The 19,075-nt window shown below is 38.6% G+C and overlaps 1 protein-coding gene across 1 annotated transcript in view; it reads right to left on the reverse strand.

Annotated features, from left to right (window-relative positions):
* Positions 1-3,746: 3,746 nt before the first annotated feature.
* TET2 (tet methylcytosine dioxygenase 2) overlaps positions 3,747-19,075 on the reverse strand; it is a 138,882-nt gene continuing 123,553 nt past the window's right edge. Inside the window, exons 9-11 of the mRNA XM_044224364.1 lie at positions 13,674-13,811; positions 10,742-11,096; positions 3,747-8,558 (exon numbers count right to left, since the gene is read on the reverse strand). Of these exons, the coding sequence (XP_044080299.1) occupies positions 7,090-8,558; positions 10,742-11,096; positions 13,674-13,811 (1,962 nt within the window). The 3' untranslated portion in view covers positions 3,747-7,089. The remainder of the gene's footprint in view (positions 8,559-10,741; positions 11,097-13,673; positions 13,812-19,075) is intronic.

The following is a 19,075-nucleotide window of genomic DNA, read 5'->3' on the forward strand; positions in this document are numbered from 1 at the left end:
TTTCTTGGCCCCCTACTTAAGGGAGAGGGGGTAAAATGGATGAAAAGTTTTGGGGAGGGAAACTGTATGGAGAAAACTCAAATACCTATTCTTAATACTGAGCTGTCTGATTAAAAAGAAAATGTGGCCATAAAGACTCAACGAGGTTTGCAGGTTGCCCCTACTTAAAGTTAGTGAAATACAATATTTAAAACAGCCAGTGTCTCCCTTCCATTGTAGCATACTCTGCCTTAAAAATATTTTGTAATATGCATATTTGAAACATCGATATTATAAACATTGATATCATGGAACATAAATAATAGAAATTAAAATACTATAGTTTCCTTAGTTTATTTTTTTCTCTGGTTGGTTTTTCTTTTCTTCTCTCTTAACTATTTTTTTTTAAGGTTTGTAAAATTTATTTGAGAAAGAAAGAGGGAGAGGGAGAATGAACAGGGGGAGGTGCAGAAGCAGAAGCAGACTCCCTGCTGAGCAGGGAGCCCAAACGGGGCTCAATCCCAGAACCTTGGGATCATGACCCAAGCCCAAGGCAGATGCTGAACTAACTGAGCCTCCCAGGTGCCCCTCTTTTCTGTTAATGCTTAAGTTGTTTGGAGGTTTATTTATTTATTTATTTATTGTCTTTATGTATTTGGTGTATTAAAAATTGTGACATCATTTCAACTATAGGAGTCACAATAACTGGAGGATCGTTAATTTATATGAAAAGCAGTGTGAGTCTTAATGAGATTACCAGACAGGGGATTATTTCCTCATTTGCCACTGTCTCTCTAGCTTTGAGGTTCTAGCGATGCTTCATCAAGAGGCTTTATACCGTTACCTAAACCCATTTTGTCAGGTGAGGTAATTTGGGCTCCCATCCTTAGGGAGAAAGGAGTGAAGCAGCAGGATTCTGCTACGTGAGCACTGATGTATGCTCAGTGGACTGAATCTTCTAGCAGTAAGCAAAGGAGAGGGAGGGAGATGTAAAAGTTTGTGAGAATGGCTGTTTATTCTAGTTTGTGCTTACAGCTTTACATTCTCATTAATCCTCGTCACATTTCCGTGAGGGATGTATTATTTTACCCATTTTTCCAGATGAGGCTTAATGGCAAACAACTAGTGAAAATGCAAGGCCGAATCCCAAACCAGGTCCCTTCTACTATGCTGTTACTTGTACTTCATTGTATTCTTTAGAGCCATATCAAAAGCTACCCATAAGGGAAGGGTTAGGGCACCACAGACATCTTAAGTTTCAAGCAACAATACCCAGATTTCTATTAATGTGACTAGTCTGTGTAAGGAATAAAAGCAAGTGCTCGGTGAATATGCCCACAAATTCTTAAATTAGTGGTTTAAATGCTGTGGATTCATTCTTATGGGGGTAAGGAAGAAATAGAGTGTCTTTATGTAACTATTTTATTCTTACTACCCAAGCAGAAATCTCATTTCAGTTTGAATTAAGAATTGGTTAGAGAGTAAAATGTCAAATTGGGTAGAGAAATTCCTTTTGAAACAGTATAAAAGGAAGTCCCAAAGAAAGCATATTTGTTGAGTGTGTTTCTGGGAAAAATAACTGATCCTTTCAGGAGTGTGTTGGACTAGACAAACATAGGATTTGTGAGAAATTTCTGGGTAAGAGAGGGAAGTGTAGGCAGGTGGCCGCCAATATATGGAAACAAAAGTATCTTTGTTCTTTGAAACTGAAGAGTGCTGGTAACACTGAAGCAATCTCTAATTGCTGCGAATTCTTTTCTAAGCCGCTTTTGTGAACTCTAACAGCTAGAGAGTGTGCTCCCAGGGGAAGGAGGAAGGCGGGGAGAGAGCACCTTGAGCCCTCCGTGGTGAGTCCAGTGACTGGTTCGTGAGCAAGTGTCTTCACCCAGCAAGTACTCTCCCCTCGTATTGATTGTGGGAAGAAAAGATGCTCCCCTGGCCGTCCTTTTTTTCTGTATCCTCAACTCCAGATGCCCTCCAGCCCAACAAAACCAATTTAAAATTCTCAGCAGCTTGAGGAGAAGGTCCATCATAAATAAGGCCTTTCCTTGCAGAGTCTAGTTGTCACACAGGTGATGGAGTCCAGAATCAGAGCGTCAGAAAGGGGTCACAGCTAAGCTAGAATTACCCCAAACAGGGGAGAGGGTAATGACAAACCAGCTGAAGAGACTGAGTCCAGGAAGAAGCGCCCCGGTGGGAAGGGCAGCTGTGTGCCTGTCTGCCTGCCCGTAGAGGTTCATTCTTGACAGTATTTGCAGAGGAGGCAAGGGGCAGGGAGAGATTCACGAGTGCTGGCTCATTGTTATTTCCAGCTTTCTCTCCCATTCAAGTTCACCTGCAGGCTCCAAAGCAGCAAGTCTGCCTCCACCTTCATTTTACAGCATCACCAGCCCCTGCAGCCCAGGGCGGGATGGCGCCCTATAGCAAGAGAAACTTTTGAGCTCATAGATTCTCAAATTTCCCTCACCCTGGGAAATGACTAGCAAAATTTGAAATGTGGGAGGTTCTCAAGGTTCGTCCAGAGGATAGATGGTGAAATGAAGGTTGACAATATCCCCCGAGAATTGAAATTATTAAAAAAAAAAAAAATCCAGTCACTGGATTACTGCTTTTTAACAGCAACATTGCTTCTTCTCTTAATATCCTGGCTTTGAGCTAAATGCTGGAGGAATCACCAGTCAAACTCAAAGGTTACATCATAGGGCAGTCATTTCTCCGCTCAGGAATAACTATTTAAGTCAAATCACATGGGGGCAGGGGGTGGTTCCTGGTTGGCTTAGTCAGGGAGCATGCAACTCTTGATCTCAGGGTTATAAATTTCAGCCCCTTGTTGGGTGGAGAGAGTTCTTTAAAACAGAATCTTCAACAAAACAGAACAAAACAAAACAACCCCCTCCCCCCAAAGTTGGCCCAAGTTGAATTCAAATAGAAATATGGGGAAAGGGAATTCCCTTGAGTTCTCTGGCAGTTTAGGAAGGACTGGTGGGGAGTGGGGAGGAATGTGGTGGTGGCTCTGGGTGGGAGGGAAGTGGCAGGAAGTGGCAGGGGTTACGTTCGAAGGCTCCTGTAATTGTAGGAAGACTCATGTAATTGTCATCAATGTTTAGTAGCTCATGTTTCTAAAAAGTGTTTCCCACTGATGGTGGGAAACACACTGGTGCTGTGTGAGGGCTGACCAAGGGGAGGAGAGGAGGACAAGCTAACTTGCGGCTCCCGGAAGCCACGTGGCAGGGATGAGGACTGGCACGTTTGTCTGGTGCCTCCTGGGCCACCTCTCCCCACCCCACTTGCCTAACACCGCCTGCCTTTCAGATACTGCCTTTCAGATACGTAGGAAGACGAATCTTCCTTGAGAAGAGTGGATGTGAAGAGGGGGAGGAGTCCGAGAACTGGGCTGGTCTCAGATCGAAGCCACTGTGAGCTCAGCTCCGTGAACCTGCTGCATCTCGAGAAGCCTTCACAGGCCACACACCAGAAGAGACAACCGTGTAAGGTTGGCAGAAGTGCTGTTGCTCCATCCCTAGTACTGGCTACACACACACAGAGTGCACAAGCTAAAGGGAGCTGGCGGGAAAAAAGTTGAATGTATATAGGCTATTCCACTAGAGATAAATTTTGGCTTTAGTTATCCAGATATTACTTTAGGTACAGTTTAACAAATAACCATCTAAAAAGTATCTTTAAAAAGCAATTTCTTTTCATTCCCTTTGGCCTCATTGAAGTAGTAGTGGTTCAGGCAGTGAACAGAAACTTCAACAAGACAGTACTTAGAGTGCATTAAATAAATATAAATTTTATTAAAAACACTCACATAGCGTTATCAGGAATGATATAATAATAAACGCTTTTCAAATAACCTGCATTCATAACATTACAATACTTACAGTATTTATAACCATCCTCAGGTTTTATAGACAAACCAAACATGAAAATGAAATGAAACTAAGTTTTAAAAAAAGCACAGAAAAATGCACACAGAGTTCATTATCTTAGTGTCAAACTGCAAAAATTTCCTACACAAGTTAACCACTAGCTTGAGAAGTGAACTGTACACCACTGTGCGTCAATCAAGATGAAAAATTCATTCAAGTAAAGTTGACACCACTCAGAAGCATTTTCAAGTATGGCTATATAGTTAACCTGATATTCCTATATAAGCAAATTGTAGATCTGCTTCCATTCATTCTAACTGAGGCAGGTTTGATATTTACAATTATAGATCTGATATTTACAATATGCCACTTCATTTCCTCTCCTCCTCCCTCCCTCCCTCCCTCCCTACCTCTCTCCAAAGCAAACCCCAAACTACACTTCTTGCTCATTGGCCAGCAGTTTGACAAATGACAGTGGGTGACACAGAAACCAAATATTCATAGAGGGATGGCTGACTCAAAACCAACAGATGTGCCTGTAGTAGCCAAGTATCTGGGGTCAGATACACGGTATATGCAAAATATTTAAATCATGTGGTTTGACATACGCAAAGCAGACGTTTTTGAAATGTCTGTAAATTGGTCACAGCCAAGGACTGTGGGGCGATTTTTTAAAAAATCGAAAGTCATGTTATAAAGACTTGACCAGTAAAACTCAAAGGCCTCATTTAAGAATTTATTTGAAATGTCAGTAAGCACAAATGTACTCAGACCAAAATGTAACTGTACAGTCGATTGCACGCCACACCCTTATGTGTTCTGCCTGTGGAGGGAAGTCATTGTGGCCCTCTACTGTATTGGCTGCGGGATCAAAAACTCTGAAGAGTGTCAAGAGACTCTAGCCAACGGCCACTTGCCAAACTCCTGCCTTACCATCTTCCCTTTATCAACTCAGTGCATTCTATTTTCATGTAATTTTTTTTTTCCTGCTTGAAACAGTCAAAAGATTTCCCCAAACTTTTAAAATGCTTTTCTTTACAATAAAAAGAGCCAACAGATTTTTACAAAATTAGTTTTAGTTACATCAGGACATATACAAGTAAAATAGGAGGGATTCAAAGTAAAAGGGTTAAATCCCTGAAAAAAGAATATATTTATTAACCTACAACAATTTTACATAAACACAGGTGACATGTTGGCATAAGGAGAACATGAGCTGAAATATCCCTGAATTTTTAGAACAAAAAGGTTGAAGTTCAAGTTATACTTGCTAAGAAATCAAGTATTGAAAAACAGGTATGCTTTTTTAATAATAATAATAATAACAATAATAAAAAGACTTGGAAAAAAAATGATGGTACATGATGCTCTAAGCTTTCACTCTCAGTTCAATATCCTATTGCCAAACTAGTGTTGAGGTATATGACAAGTAGGAACATCACTCAAACCTTTAATGAATTCTTAGCTCACATTATGATATATTTGTAGCAGGCTGAGTAGCACCATCATGATGTGAATTCTGCTTCAGATCCATATATATATATATATATATATATATACACATATATATGTATATATTTAAATTTTTTTACAGTACTAAAATACTAAAGCATTGCGTTAAAAAAGTTTTGTTTACAATTTAATTTACTTACTATACATCTCTTTCACTTCTTCTTTATACAAATTAATGATTTAAAACCACCACAGCAAACCAGCTGCCCGTTTTTTTCTTTTTAATTAACAGATTCACATGGAACTAACCCTGTTTATTCATCTTATGCAGGCATCAGTCTGCTCAATCTTCCTGGAAAAGAGGACACTTCAGCTAAGAAATGACAACATCACAATATACAATTATCAACACAAAAGCAGACTGCCATTCGGTTTGCTGAAGAGCGTACAGATCCATAAAATAACATCAGCTTAAGTGAACTAGCTTTGTTAAATCTGTAGCATGTCGTTAATAATTACCTGCAGTTAAGAGAAATTCCTAAAACTACATATTTGAGCAATGAACTTGTCATACAATGTTTTATAAAACTGTTTTACAGTATAGCATGTGAGATGAGCACCAGAAAACATGTGTTGTGGATTAATGTATTCCCTTGAATCCAGTAAGCCCCGTTGAGGATTTAACTGGCTGTATTAAAAATGGACACATTGCTCATCAGCAGATGCATGGCTAAAAGCAAAAATATTTTAAAAGCTTTCCTTGTTTCCTTAAAAAAAAAAAAATCAACTTTGCATTCTAAAATGAAAGTAAACTTTTTTTTTTTTAAACGTCTCAGTACCTTAGCATTGTTCAAGTTGTCAAAGCTTAGGTAGACAAAGTGCTTCTAAAACACCATTTAAAATATTTATACATATACGTGTGTGCACATATACATATGTGTATACATATATGTACATATGTACGTTTATTGTCCTACAAGGACTTCACTGGATGAGCAAAATCCAGAGGCCTTTAAATGTCCACATTTAAAAAAAAAAAAAAAACCTCATGTAAGAATAGGTAATTATGCTAAAAACTTGAATGAAAAGGTACCCCTATTATTCAAGGGCATTGGAGGACACTGATAGCATCTTGATGATATAAAGGCATTAAATTTTCAATTGTTAAAGACACCATTTTCTTAGCACCATTTCTTAGAACATCTGAACAAATTCAGTGTTTTGCTCTCTATTTATGCTTCCTGTAGCTATTTTGATAAATAAAAGTTAAGATTACAGTAAAAACTGCATGTTAAAAAGCCATAATTCCAGTATTTCAGTACATTGTATATTCAGCACCAGATGGTATTTTAAAATTCCTGCCACTGTAATACTACAGTACTTGTTTGACTTGTGTTCCATGACTATGCAAACTTGGTATTATTAAAAGTGGTCACAGATGTGTAGAGTTCTAAGGGGGAAAAAAATCACATTTACATATCATCTCGTCCAATAATAGAACCAGTGTTTAAAAATGTAAATTGTGGAACACTTTCTTCCCCACCTTCTTTTTGCATAGAATGCTTTGGTCTTTTTGCCTAGATGCCATCTGCGACCACTTAGGAGTCAGTGGAAATTAAGTGCTATGGTAGGATGACCTCTTCTTTTGCTGGTGAGCTGAGGTTCCTCCTACCACATTTGTCATAAATCCTGTATCCTTTCCCCACTGCCCCCGTCATAGAGAACTATACTACAGACAGGTTGGTTGTGGTCTTTTCAAATGAGGTACCCACCACAAGGGGTGACATCATATGTATCTGTTGTAAGGCCCTGTGACCCGAGTGAAGGCATATGGAGATGTAGTTACTGTGGAGTCTGTGGTCATGGACATGGTCCTTTCAGCAAGGGACTTGATAAAGCGCAGGTACGTGGGCTCGGAAGGTTCATGCGGCTCAGTGGGCTCCCGTTTCACTTTTTTGCCGTGGGTTTTCTGAGGCACATAGTCCGGGCCATACTTCTCACACTCTTCCTCTTTCTCTCGGGCTTTTTCAGCCATTTTGGCTTCCCAGAGAGCCAAGCCATGTTTTGGCTCATTCATGCTCTTATGCTGGTAAAAGACAAGCGAGATCCTGGTGGGGTGATTCCTATTGGGATTCTTTAAAGGGGTGGTGGCGTGAAGCTCGCGCTTGGCACACTCAATGAGAATTGACCCGTGAGTTGGAGCCACAGCCACTCCCCCAATGTCAGGATCTAGAAAGCTCTGCTCACTGTCTGACCAGACTTCATCATTGTCCTCGGTGGCAGATGGCTGCTTTTCCTGGTTACCAGCCTCCTGTAGCTTGTGTAAGCCTTCTTGGACAGAAGCGGTTCTATCATGGCTAAGACCTGGAAGCATCTTAGAGAACCCATTAGCTGTGTGGGCAAGCATGTCATTTTCCTTGTTTTGGAGGTGCAGGGCATGGAGAGAGCTGTTGAACATGCCTGGAGCGGCACCGTAGTTATGGATTATATGCGAAGATGGGGGATGTTCACCATTCTTATAGTCTATGTTTGGATTGCTCACACTGGGTGGTAATCTAGAGGCAGCTCCCATGAAGTGGCCATCCATCTCATGAGTGGAATAAGGAGTAAATGTCCCTACATGGTGTACATTTGTTTTAAGGGTACAACTGCTGAAGGCATCTCCCTGCATAGTTTGGTTTCCATAACCTAAGTACTTAGAAGAAAAATTCTGGCTATTTCCAAACCTCGGCTGGTAAAGTGTATGGATGGGTGGTAAATTTAGTTTAGAGAGAGGGTCTTGGTTTGGATACCTGTATAGATCCATGGGTTGAGGCTGTGGAGAATAGGAACCCAGATACGGGGAGCAGTTATCCACTGATACATTTCCATTGCACTGATAGGATGGATATTGGTTATTCTGGTTGAGAAGCCCGGTGTAGGGATTCATGGGATTAGAAGAATTCAAATATGAACCTGTAGCTTGGGATGGTGTGGAATAGAGGTTCATAGGGCTGGCACTCCCATACACATCTGAAGTGTGTGAAGAGCTCGGGTAAGCCTGGATCACCGGATTGGGCCGTCTGATGTAGAGGCTGGCAGATCCAGAGGAAGAGTAGGAGTTGACAGGCTCTGACTGAGGGTTATTCGTCACTGGGTGATGCTGGGGTGGGTGCTGGGGTGGCTGCTTCTGTGGCTGTGGAGGTTGCTTCTGCAGCGGCGGGGGCGGGGGCTGCTGGGGCTGCTGCATGACTGGTCCTGAAAGTCGCAAAAGCTCTGTGGACAGGAGAGGAGAAACACACACGTGTCCAGTTATTATTTTACAGGAGCTAGCAAGGGTGCTTAAATGGATTGGAGAACCCCGCTAATATTATGCAATACCCATTAAACAAGGATAAGAGCAAAGTCAGGGTTCTGATCATTGTCTGGTGTAATTTTTTGTCTAAAGCATTAGATAAAACAGCAGATCTCTACAACACTACAATTTGGTAAGTGAGGAAAAATGTCACAAACATCCACAAGCTGTTTCACTGAGAGCACCATGTTTTCTGGAGCTTCTGTGCATCTAACGATACCACACTCTCCCTGAAGTGCCCATCTCCCTCCATCCCATCTCCCTGCCCTTCCTGGGCATAGTCCTCCCTTCCTCAAGGAAGCCTGATCTGACCTCATCTCCTAGTGCATGTATAATACCCACTGCAGACATCAGTGAGATAGAAAAATGCGTCATAATGTATGGTAATTAGCATTTTTAGCTCTCTTCTCCCGCTGGTGCAAAGGAGTTCCTTGAAGGAAGGGCCCAGGTCTTATTTTACTTTATTTCTCCATTGCCTGGTGTGCAATAAAATTTGTTTAATAGTTGGAAGTAGCATAAAATTTGTTACAGAAGACACATTTGTTCAGCAATGCTATTAGAAAAAGAATGACATTCATTTAAATACCCCAAGCATATCTTATATAATTGGCAAATCCTATCTACAGAGTTGTCAATAAAACTTTAAAGTAATTTTCAGCTTTGTAAGTGAAAATTTTGTCATATGTCTGTTTCATGACCTCGCTTAAAAATCTATATAGAAGAACAGAACAAATAAATGGAGCTGTAATGGCAATCCTAAGCATTGAAATGATTATTACAGAGACCAGTTAGAAAAGACTGGAGGCAGAGTTCTGATTATACTTTGCAGCTCACTTAAAGGAGAGATTAAGGAGTGAATAGGATTTACTTCTCTCTCTCTCTCTTTTTTTTGTCACGAGATGCCTTTATTATTATTTTTTAAATTTATTTTTTATTTATTTTTGGCATAACAGTATTCATTATTTTTGTACCGCACCCAGTGCTCCATGCAATCCGTGCCCTCTCTAGTACCCACCACCTGGTTCCCCCAACCTCCCACCCACCCACCAATTCAAACCCCTCAGATTGTTTTTCAGAGTCCGTAGTCTCTCATGGTTTACCTCCCCTTCCAATTTCCCCGAACTCCCTTCTCCTCACTTCTCTTAGTGTAAGTCAGCCAATCAACACATTTTTGTTGAGCATCTTTAGCATATTATTCTAAATTACTTAGTTTCTCTACGTTTTGAGATGAATTGGTAGGGGAATTTGACTTGGTGAAGATAGTTGGCTCTAAGCAAACTAGTAGACTAAACTTAAAAAATAAGCCTTTTTCTTTTGTTAATGCCAGGCTAATGCCATCTGTAAGATGTGGATATGGATATTACATGGTATGGCGTTTTGTAGAAATTAATTGAAGACAAAAGCAAGGGGCTTTGACAATCTTCTCCTGCCCCTTCCCCATAATTCCCATTTTCAAAGTTCTTATTTCAACAAATAGTACTGTTTTAGTTACCTAGGCTTAAAATGTTGAAATCAATCTTAAATTTTTCTTTTGTCTTTGTTCCAGTGTTTGGTCATCCATGAATTGAGAATCATTTTAGGAGTATTTACTTCCATCATTTTTGCTGTATCTTCATTGCTACCACCCAAACTCAAGCTTTTTTCTTGGTTTATTGCATCAATCTCCAAACTCATAGCTCCTCAGCCTCTAATCTGCCCTCCTGTCACTGCTAGATTAACCCTAATTTCACTATATTACCTGCCTATCATAAAACTGCCATCTATTATAGAACAGAACCCAAACTTCTCCATTAAGCTGGGGTTAAGAGTGCCGTATCTCATTATCATCTCCAAGAGCAAAGCCTGGTCCTTGGGACTTCAGAGAAGATTTTGGTACAAAACTAAGACCATGATTGAATATAATCATCTGAAATAACCGATACTCATTTTTTTTTTCCAATTTACTTTCAGAAAAACAGTATTCATTATTTTTTCACCATACCCAGTGCTCCATGCAAGCCGTGCCCTCTATAATACCCACCACCTGGTACCCCAACCTCCCGATACTCATTTTTAATGTAAGTTTCAGATAACACAGATGCACAATGCTTTACATTAAAGTTACCTGCCAACTGTTTAGCCTGGCTTGCATTTTCAGTCTGTTTTGTACGAGATGAGGCTGACTTTTCCTTTTCATTCTTATTTGCGCTGTTCTCCAGAGAGGAAAGCTTTTCAGCTGCAGCTTTCTTGGCTTCTAGTTTCCTTTGTCGGCATGTCTTGACTGGTTCCGCTAACATCCTGACTTTCCGCCGAAAAGAACTCAGCACCTGAATCGCACCATTTTGTTTCTTCTTCTCTTGAGCTTCCACACTCCCAAACTCATCCACATCAGAGACTTTGTAGAGAGGCAGAACATGCAGCTGCTCATCCTCAGGTTTTCCTCCGATTTCTCGATTGTCTTCTCTAGTGAGGGTGCATACCTGTAGGGAAATAAGACAGTACTCAGTTTCAGTCCAAAAGAAATGTGTGTGTGTGTGTGTGTGTGTGTGTGTGTGTAACTTTCCCCCTGTCAGTATTTAGATTTGTGGTGGTGGTCTCCTGGACCAGATCAGTGACAGGCATATTACCATGAATCACGTCTATCTGTTCTTAAGGGAGGTGCCATTAAAATGGTACAGGGAAAAGACAGTCCACGTTAACTTTTTTTTTCCCCTTTTCTTTTTTTGAGTCCATCAGGAACTGTTGCCCATGGTGACTTTCTTCTTCACATATATTTCTGATTCTAGGAAGAACCAAAATGAAGCAATCTCCCACCTTTCACACTTGAAACATAAATGTTAAGAGATGTGAAACCTCTTTAAGAAGAGGCTATAAGTTTCTTCCACCAAATGATTTCCTGTTTTGCTAGTTATCAGTCACCTAATCTCATACTTCTGTACACAAAGACATTTCACATCTTCCCCCACACCAGACTCTTAACTCTCCTTCATTGTGCTTAAGAAATTTCCACAAAATACCAAAGTGAAATCTAAATAATGTAAAACTGGGTCCCCTAGGTGGCTCCGTTGGTTAAGCAACTGCCTCCAGCTCAGGTCAGGATCCTGGAGTCCTGGCATCAAGTCCCACATCAGGCTCCCTGTTTGGTGGGGAGTCTGCTTCTCCCTCTGACCTCTCCCCTCTTATGCTGTCAATCTCTCATTCTCTCTCAAATAAGTAAACAGAGTCTTTAAAAAAATAAATAATGTGAAATTGAGGATGTAGTTGCTATAGAGAATATATAACTCGACACTGTGTCTATCTTCCTCTTCATTCCGTCTCTGTACTCGTTAAGACTAACTTACTATCGTTCCTCTCTTGTTTCTCTTCTAAGCTGTCGTACCATACGAGGGGCTGTTCCAAAAAGGGGAAAAGTCTATTTCTCTTGCTTTGCTAATTTAATTGTACCTTTTCTCTTTTGTTAGCCACAATCCTATTGGTGTTGATGAGAGATTAGTATCTTGCTGTAACATACTAGCTTTTAGTAGTTCGTGTTTTTGACTGATGCAGAAAACAATGTGATCATAGTTATTTAAAGTGCAGGTAAAATAAAATTACTGGAAGATACTCTTGAAAGGAATGTGAGCAGAACAGACTTAACTTGAAAGATAAATTCAACATGAGATGGGACTAAAACGAGTTTTTCACTTCCTGTACATAAAAGTCTTTCAAATCCACATCTTTTGAGCACCTGCCACCTTTTCTCACATTTGTCCCTATTCCATTCTTCTTACCTCGTGTTGCTTTCCTTTCTACCTCATGAAAACCGTGACCTATTAGACGCAAAGTCCCCTTTATGTGGAACCCTTATCATCTGTCTTCTCTCCATCACCTTGCTAGAGTGAAACATGGCTATGTTTAGACCTATTATGGCTCTGATTATCATTTATTTTTCCCCAAATCTAGCCTAGCCTTCTAATAGTAAGCAAGTGTTCAACACATGATTAATGATGATTTTAGATATTGTGGATGATAAGCCTCATTGTTGGTCCTCCTGGGTCAGAAGTCTGCAAGCCAAACTGTCTCAGAGACAGTTTCTACATGGCCAGTGAACTGAATGGTTTTTTTTGCATTTTTAATTAAAAAAACAAAACAAAACAAAATAAAGAATGTGGTCTAAGATACTATGTAAGCCTAGAATATTTACCATCTTTCCTTTAATAAAAAAACCCTTCTGACCTCTGCTTTAAACCATTAAACCAATACCTTTTCTGCCTCTCCAAAACTTCATACCAGGTTCCGTGAATTACTTCCACTATAGCTTACCACCTCTCTGGGTTCTTCTCTACCCTAGACTATGACTTTGGTCTCTGTATTCTATTTTTCAACTTAAGTCTCTTTGGTCATCTTTCTCAACTACACTAATATATCCATGTTGATGACTCACTAGGTGGATTAATTTATAATTTCTTCACTTGAACTTTTTCATTCTTTATCTCCACTCTGGTTTCTCTCTCTCCATGCAAGGCCACACCGTGGACACTATCTACCCTCAGCCCATATTCATTTTCTCCACTTACCAAAACCTCCAATTATACAGCCCAATCCACTTCACCCACTGTACTATGTAGTTATAGTGGGCTCTTTTGTACTTTGAATTTTCTACAGTAGTCACTGTGCCACAGATGATGTATTTTTCATTTGTACTTCTCTCTGCAAGGTGGACTGGCGCCTTGGCTTGTATATGGCTTTCTACTATACTGATTATAACCTACCAGATACCTGACACTGAATTTTGAAGAACTTTTGGTAGCTAATGGTAGCTGGCAATGCACAGTCACTGGTTTAGTTAGCATCAACATTTCCATGATTTTCCTGTGATTGTCAACAGATTTCCAGGAATATGCCAACCCAGTATGAGAGTACTAGATATGCCAAATATGGCTACCTTTGCAACAGCAACTCATTCATGAAAACATTTGTGCAATGACACCTGCAGAGAACACATTACTCTAATCACATGCTACTAACTTTCAGCTTTCCACTATTTCACAGGATGTGCTGCTAACCAGCACACTTACCAATGTGCTGCCATTCTGCATGTTGTGTAAGTCCCTGTGGGCGTGAGCACAGAAGTCCAAACATGCAGTGACCCCTGAGAATGGCCGGCCTTCCTTCAGACCCAGTCGGCACTCTGGTGCTCTGTGTTCATATTCAATCTGAAAAATAAAAGCGTGTGTGTGAATGGAGATGTACTTAGGCATCTGAAATTCTCAGGCATATATTTGAGAAAAAGTGTAAGACCTGTGCACTGAAAAGGTCAGAAAGACTCCTTAGTATTTTGGCTATTAAGAACTTTAAAAAAATGTTGCATATTTTTTTTTTTTTAAAGATTTTATTTATTTATTTGACAGAGAGAAATCACAAGTAGACAGAGAGGCAGGCAGAGAGAGAGAGAGAAGCAGGCTCCCTGCTGAGCAGAGAGCCCGATGCGGGACTCGATCCCAGGACCCTGAGATCATGACCTGAGCTGAAGGCAGCGGCTTAACCCACTGAGCCACCCAGGCTCCCAAATGTTGCATATTTTATATCCAGAAATACAATGGAGTGACACAAAACTCTGATCTTTTGGTATATAATGGTGTGTTGGGAGGTATGTGTGTATATGCCAATATCACTATCTTGATTACTAGTAAATATGGATCTTTAGTAATCTTAAAATCAGGCAGTAGAAATCATCAAATTCTGATCTTTTTGAAAATTCTCTATTCTAAATCCTTTGCATTTCTCTCTCTATATTTTAGAATGTCAATTCCTTCAAAACACTTGGCAATGTTTTGACAGATAAGGTACTGAATTCATTGATTGACTTGGGGAAAACTGACATCTTAAAAAATATTTAGTCCTGTGATCCATAAACACAGTATATCTTTCCAGTTTGGGTCTTTTTAAATTTCAGAAAGTTTGTAGTTTTCAGTGCACAGGTCTTGTACATTTTTGTCAAATGTCAAATTTTTATGCCCAAGAATTTCATATACTTGATTTTGCCTTTACTTTTGAGAGTTGTTTTTACTGGGAGAGATTTCTAGGTTGACAGTTTTTTTCTCTTTCAGTACTTAAAAGATGTTTCTCCTCTTTTTTTCTTACATTTTTCTCTGATGAGAAGTTTAACTTTAGAAATGAGACTTTACAAAATCAAGGAATAAAGCCAGGGAAGAGCATTTAGAGATGAGAAATGAGGATAATATATTCAATTGGGGGAAGAGATAAAAATCAAATGGTAGGTTTTGACAGCATCCATAAATTTAACAGGCCTTCCCCTGTACTGTGTGGAAAGATCATAAGGCTATTTTTTGGATCTCTAAACCATATTAAAACATATGGATGAACATTACTAATAGGAACGACCATGCAATACAGAAAACACCTTATCCATTCACAGCTATTGACTGATTTAATTTAGGTAGATCTTACATCTATTTTTTTACGTATTTTTTTTTTTAATGTATGAGTATATGTATGTATTTAAATTTTTAATTTTTTTTTTCCTTTTCAATTTTTTTATTTAAATTGTAGTTAACATAGATGGTAAAATTGGTTTCAGGAGTAGAATTTAGTGATTCATCACTTACATATAACATATGTTACATATAACATCCAGTGCTCATCACAAGTGCCCTCCTTAACACCCATCGCCCATTTAGTACACTGCCCACCCACCTCCTTCCATCAGCCCTCAGTTTGTTCTCTATAGTTAAGAGTCTCTTATGGTTTGCTTCTCTTTTTTTCCTTTCCATATGTTTATCCATTTTGTTTTTTAAATTCCATATATGAGTGAACTCATAAGGTGTTTGTCTTTCTCTGACTTATTTTACTTAGCCTAATACACTCTAGCTCCATTCACATCACTGCAAATGGCAAGATTTCATTCTTTTTGATGGCTGAGTAGTATCCCATGATGTGCACACATTTATATTTTATGGTAAGAATGCATAACACGAGATGGACCGTTAAACAGTTTTAAGTGTCCAATACATTACTGTTGACTTACTGTTGACTGTAGGTACACATGTTGCAAAGCAGATCTCTAGAGCTTATTCATCTTGCTTAAATGAAACTTTGCGCATTTAGCAGTACGTTTATTCATATACAAATACTGAAACACGCCTGAAGAGTCATATCTAATCATCTTGTTATAACTAAAATTTGGGGTACTGTTGTATTTTGGATACTCTAGGTTTAGGTAATGCATAAAATACTCCAAACATAATGTAACTGGGTGGAATATCAATGCTTAGAAAATCACATGTGTATGACACCATCTATAATAAAAGTAAAAGGAGTAGAGTGAAAAGAACATTAATGCTTTGTTATTCTGTCCTCTTTCCCTGCTAAAGCCATTTGATTAATAGCACCTATAAAAAAATTTATTCAACAGAAAATGGTCAAACTTGAAATCCAGCAACATAGACTTTACTCATTTTCTTTTTATAGCTTGATCTATTGTGTTTCTCATTCAGAATTATTTTACAACAGTACCAAAGCATCCCATATATTTTTCTGTGATACTTACCAAAGTAGATAAGGTTGTAAAATAACAGTATTACTCCAACTACTATTAACAGCATTTAAAATATTTTTCATAGACAACATATACATTTCTAAAAACCTAAGTTGTGACATGAAACAACTTTATAAACAGATCATCATTATTTAATTTGCCTCTTTTGCTCCCACTTAAAAAAAAAAAGAGTTCAGGTTTGAGGAAAGTGTTGAAAGTCCATAATTGAAATAAGCGTAGCCAAATCATTAAATTAGTACTGGTGTCCCCATCTGTCTCTGCTACATAAACTAATCTAATCCCATTAGTCTTTAATGTCATTAAATGACAACTGTTTGCTAAATACACTCTTCTCCACACTTCCCTGTACCCCCTGCTGTTGTTTACTCCTCTCTGGCTACCTTCATCACTTCCAGCTTTCCTCCATCTATCAGTCTCTGTCTTTCCCTTAAATCTTTAACTTCTTTTACTATATTGTGCCTGGCCCCAGCATTTACTTTACTGGTTTCTCATCTTCCACTCCTAAAATGTCCATGTGTTCCAGAATGCCATCAGTAGCCCCTTCGCTTTATAACCTCCACTTTGAAAAACTGTATTCACTCCTATGTATTCAGTTTCAACTACTTGCATTTTGACAAGTCTCAAATCTACAGTGCTAGTTTGGATTTTTCTCCTGATTTTCTATCCAATTATTCCAGAATTATGTCAAACACAGTTGTCCAAAATGAAATGTATCATTTCCCCCTTTTTGCCCCCAAACTTACTTTTCCTCATTGACTCCAAATACTAAATAGAACCATCTGTCCAAGCCAGAAATTTGGTGAATCCTGAGCCTTTCCCTTTTGTTTATCCTCAAATCCAATCGGTCACTAAGTTCTGTAAGTTCTACCTCAAATATTTCACACATTTTATTTTCTTTATTCTATCACTACTGCCATCTCTTTAACTTAGGACTTTAACATCTCTTGCTCAATGACTACACTAGCTTACTTCTCTGATTTAATCTTATGCTCATGGACGTTGTATTTTAATTTGGCTTATTGGGTGAACTATATTTATTTATTTTATGCTTTTTTGTATTATGTTATGTCACCACATCGTACTTCATTAGTTCTTTTTCTTACTGTGTCATGTCAGTCACCATATAGTTTAGTTTTTTTTTTTTTTTTTTAAACTACAAAACTGTGATCACCAAGACAGCATGGCACTGGGATAAAAATAGACACATATACAGTGGAAAAAAGACAGTCTCTTCAGTAAATGGTGCTGGGAAAATTGGACAGCTATGTGTAGAAGAATGAAACTCAACCATTCTCTTATACTATACACAAAGATAAACTTGAAATGGATAAAAGACCTCAACATGAGGCAGGAATCCATCAGAATCCTAGAGGAGAACATAGGCAGTAACCTCTTCAACATAGGCCACAGCAACTTCTTTCAAGATATGTCTCCAAAGACAAAAGAAATAAAAGTGAAAATGAACTTTTGGGACTTCATCAATATCAAAAGCTTCTGCACAGCAAAGGAAACAGTCAACAAAACAAAGAGACGACCCACGGAATGGGAGAAGATATTTACAAATGACAGTATAGACAAAGGGCTGATACCCAAGATGTATAAAGAACTCCTCAAAGTCAACACACACAAAACATAATCATGTCAAAAAATGGGCAGAAGACATGAACAGACACTTCTCCAAAGAAGACATACAAATGGCTAACAGACACATGAAAAAAATGTTCATCATCACTAGCTATCAGGGAGATTCAAATCAAAACCACATTGAGATACCACCTTATACCAGTCAGAATGGCTAAAATTAACAAGACTGTAAACAGTATGTGTTGGAGAGGATGTGGAGAAAGGGGAACCCTCTTACACTGCTGGTAGGAATGTAAGTTGGTGTTGCCACTTTGGAAAAAAGTGTGTAGAGTCCTCAAGAAATTAAATATAGATCTACCCTGCAATTGCACATCATTAGTTTTTGATGCAGCGTTCTTTACAAATTAAATCACCCACCTCTGCCCCCAGCACACACTTAAAATGCCCCAATGGTAGCATTCTTAAGTACAGGGTCAAGTTCAAAGATTTTTATATAGTCTCCAAGGCCATTTGTCACCTTAATTCTTAATTCTCTACTTTCAGGGAGAACTTTTTTGTTCCTTCAGAAATGTGCATACCTCTATTCCAGCTGTTATCATATTATTCTATAATTGCTATTTTACATATCTCTGTCTCCTCTAAAGACAGAAACCCTACATTGCTTACCTTTATGTCCACAGTGACTAAATATTTAGTTTATAACATAAATATATATATATTTAATATATATAACATATACTAAGTATGGTATCTAGCTTATATCCATTTAATGCTCCTGTTGTTGATGTTATAATGACAGGGAAGACTTCACAGTTTTTTTTTCCCCTTTATGAGCATTTCTGAACAAATCACCTAGCCTTCCAAATAGGTACAGTCTACAACACACCCAAAAAATAGGAAATGGATGTTTTTAGTTGGTTCATGGAGCCAAGGCCAATTAAAAAGAAGAGAATCCAGCAAAATCTGACATATTTGGACATTTCTATGTACACTTACAAAGCACTACACTCACAGCTTAATATATATAGACATATATGTGAAAGCTGTTAATAGGTGGTTAGAACCTATAGTTTGCGCCACATAATTTTAATTAACCACCAAAGTCTGATTACAGAAGAGATATGAAAACAAGATTAGTGGATAGAACAGCTTGTGAGACTTAAAAGCTCATTATCTTTACAGATTAAAAGACCAAAAATATGCTCTTTTGGATGATATAATTCTTATGTACCAGAAACAGAACACTGTGGGTTCTCTAATTGGGAAGAGGAAAAATAAAGGAAAATCATTGCTTCAAAAGTAATTTTGGAAGTAGGT

Source organism: Neovison vison, chromosome 11 (genome assembly GCF_020171115.1).
Source record: "Neovison vison isolate M4711 chromosome 11, ASM_NN_V1, whole genome shotgun sequence".
Classification (NCBI taxonomy): domain Eukaryota; kingdom Metazoa; phylum Chordata; class Mammalia; order Carnivora; family Mustelidae; genus Neogale; species Neogale vison.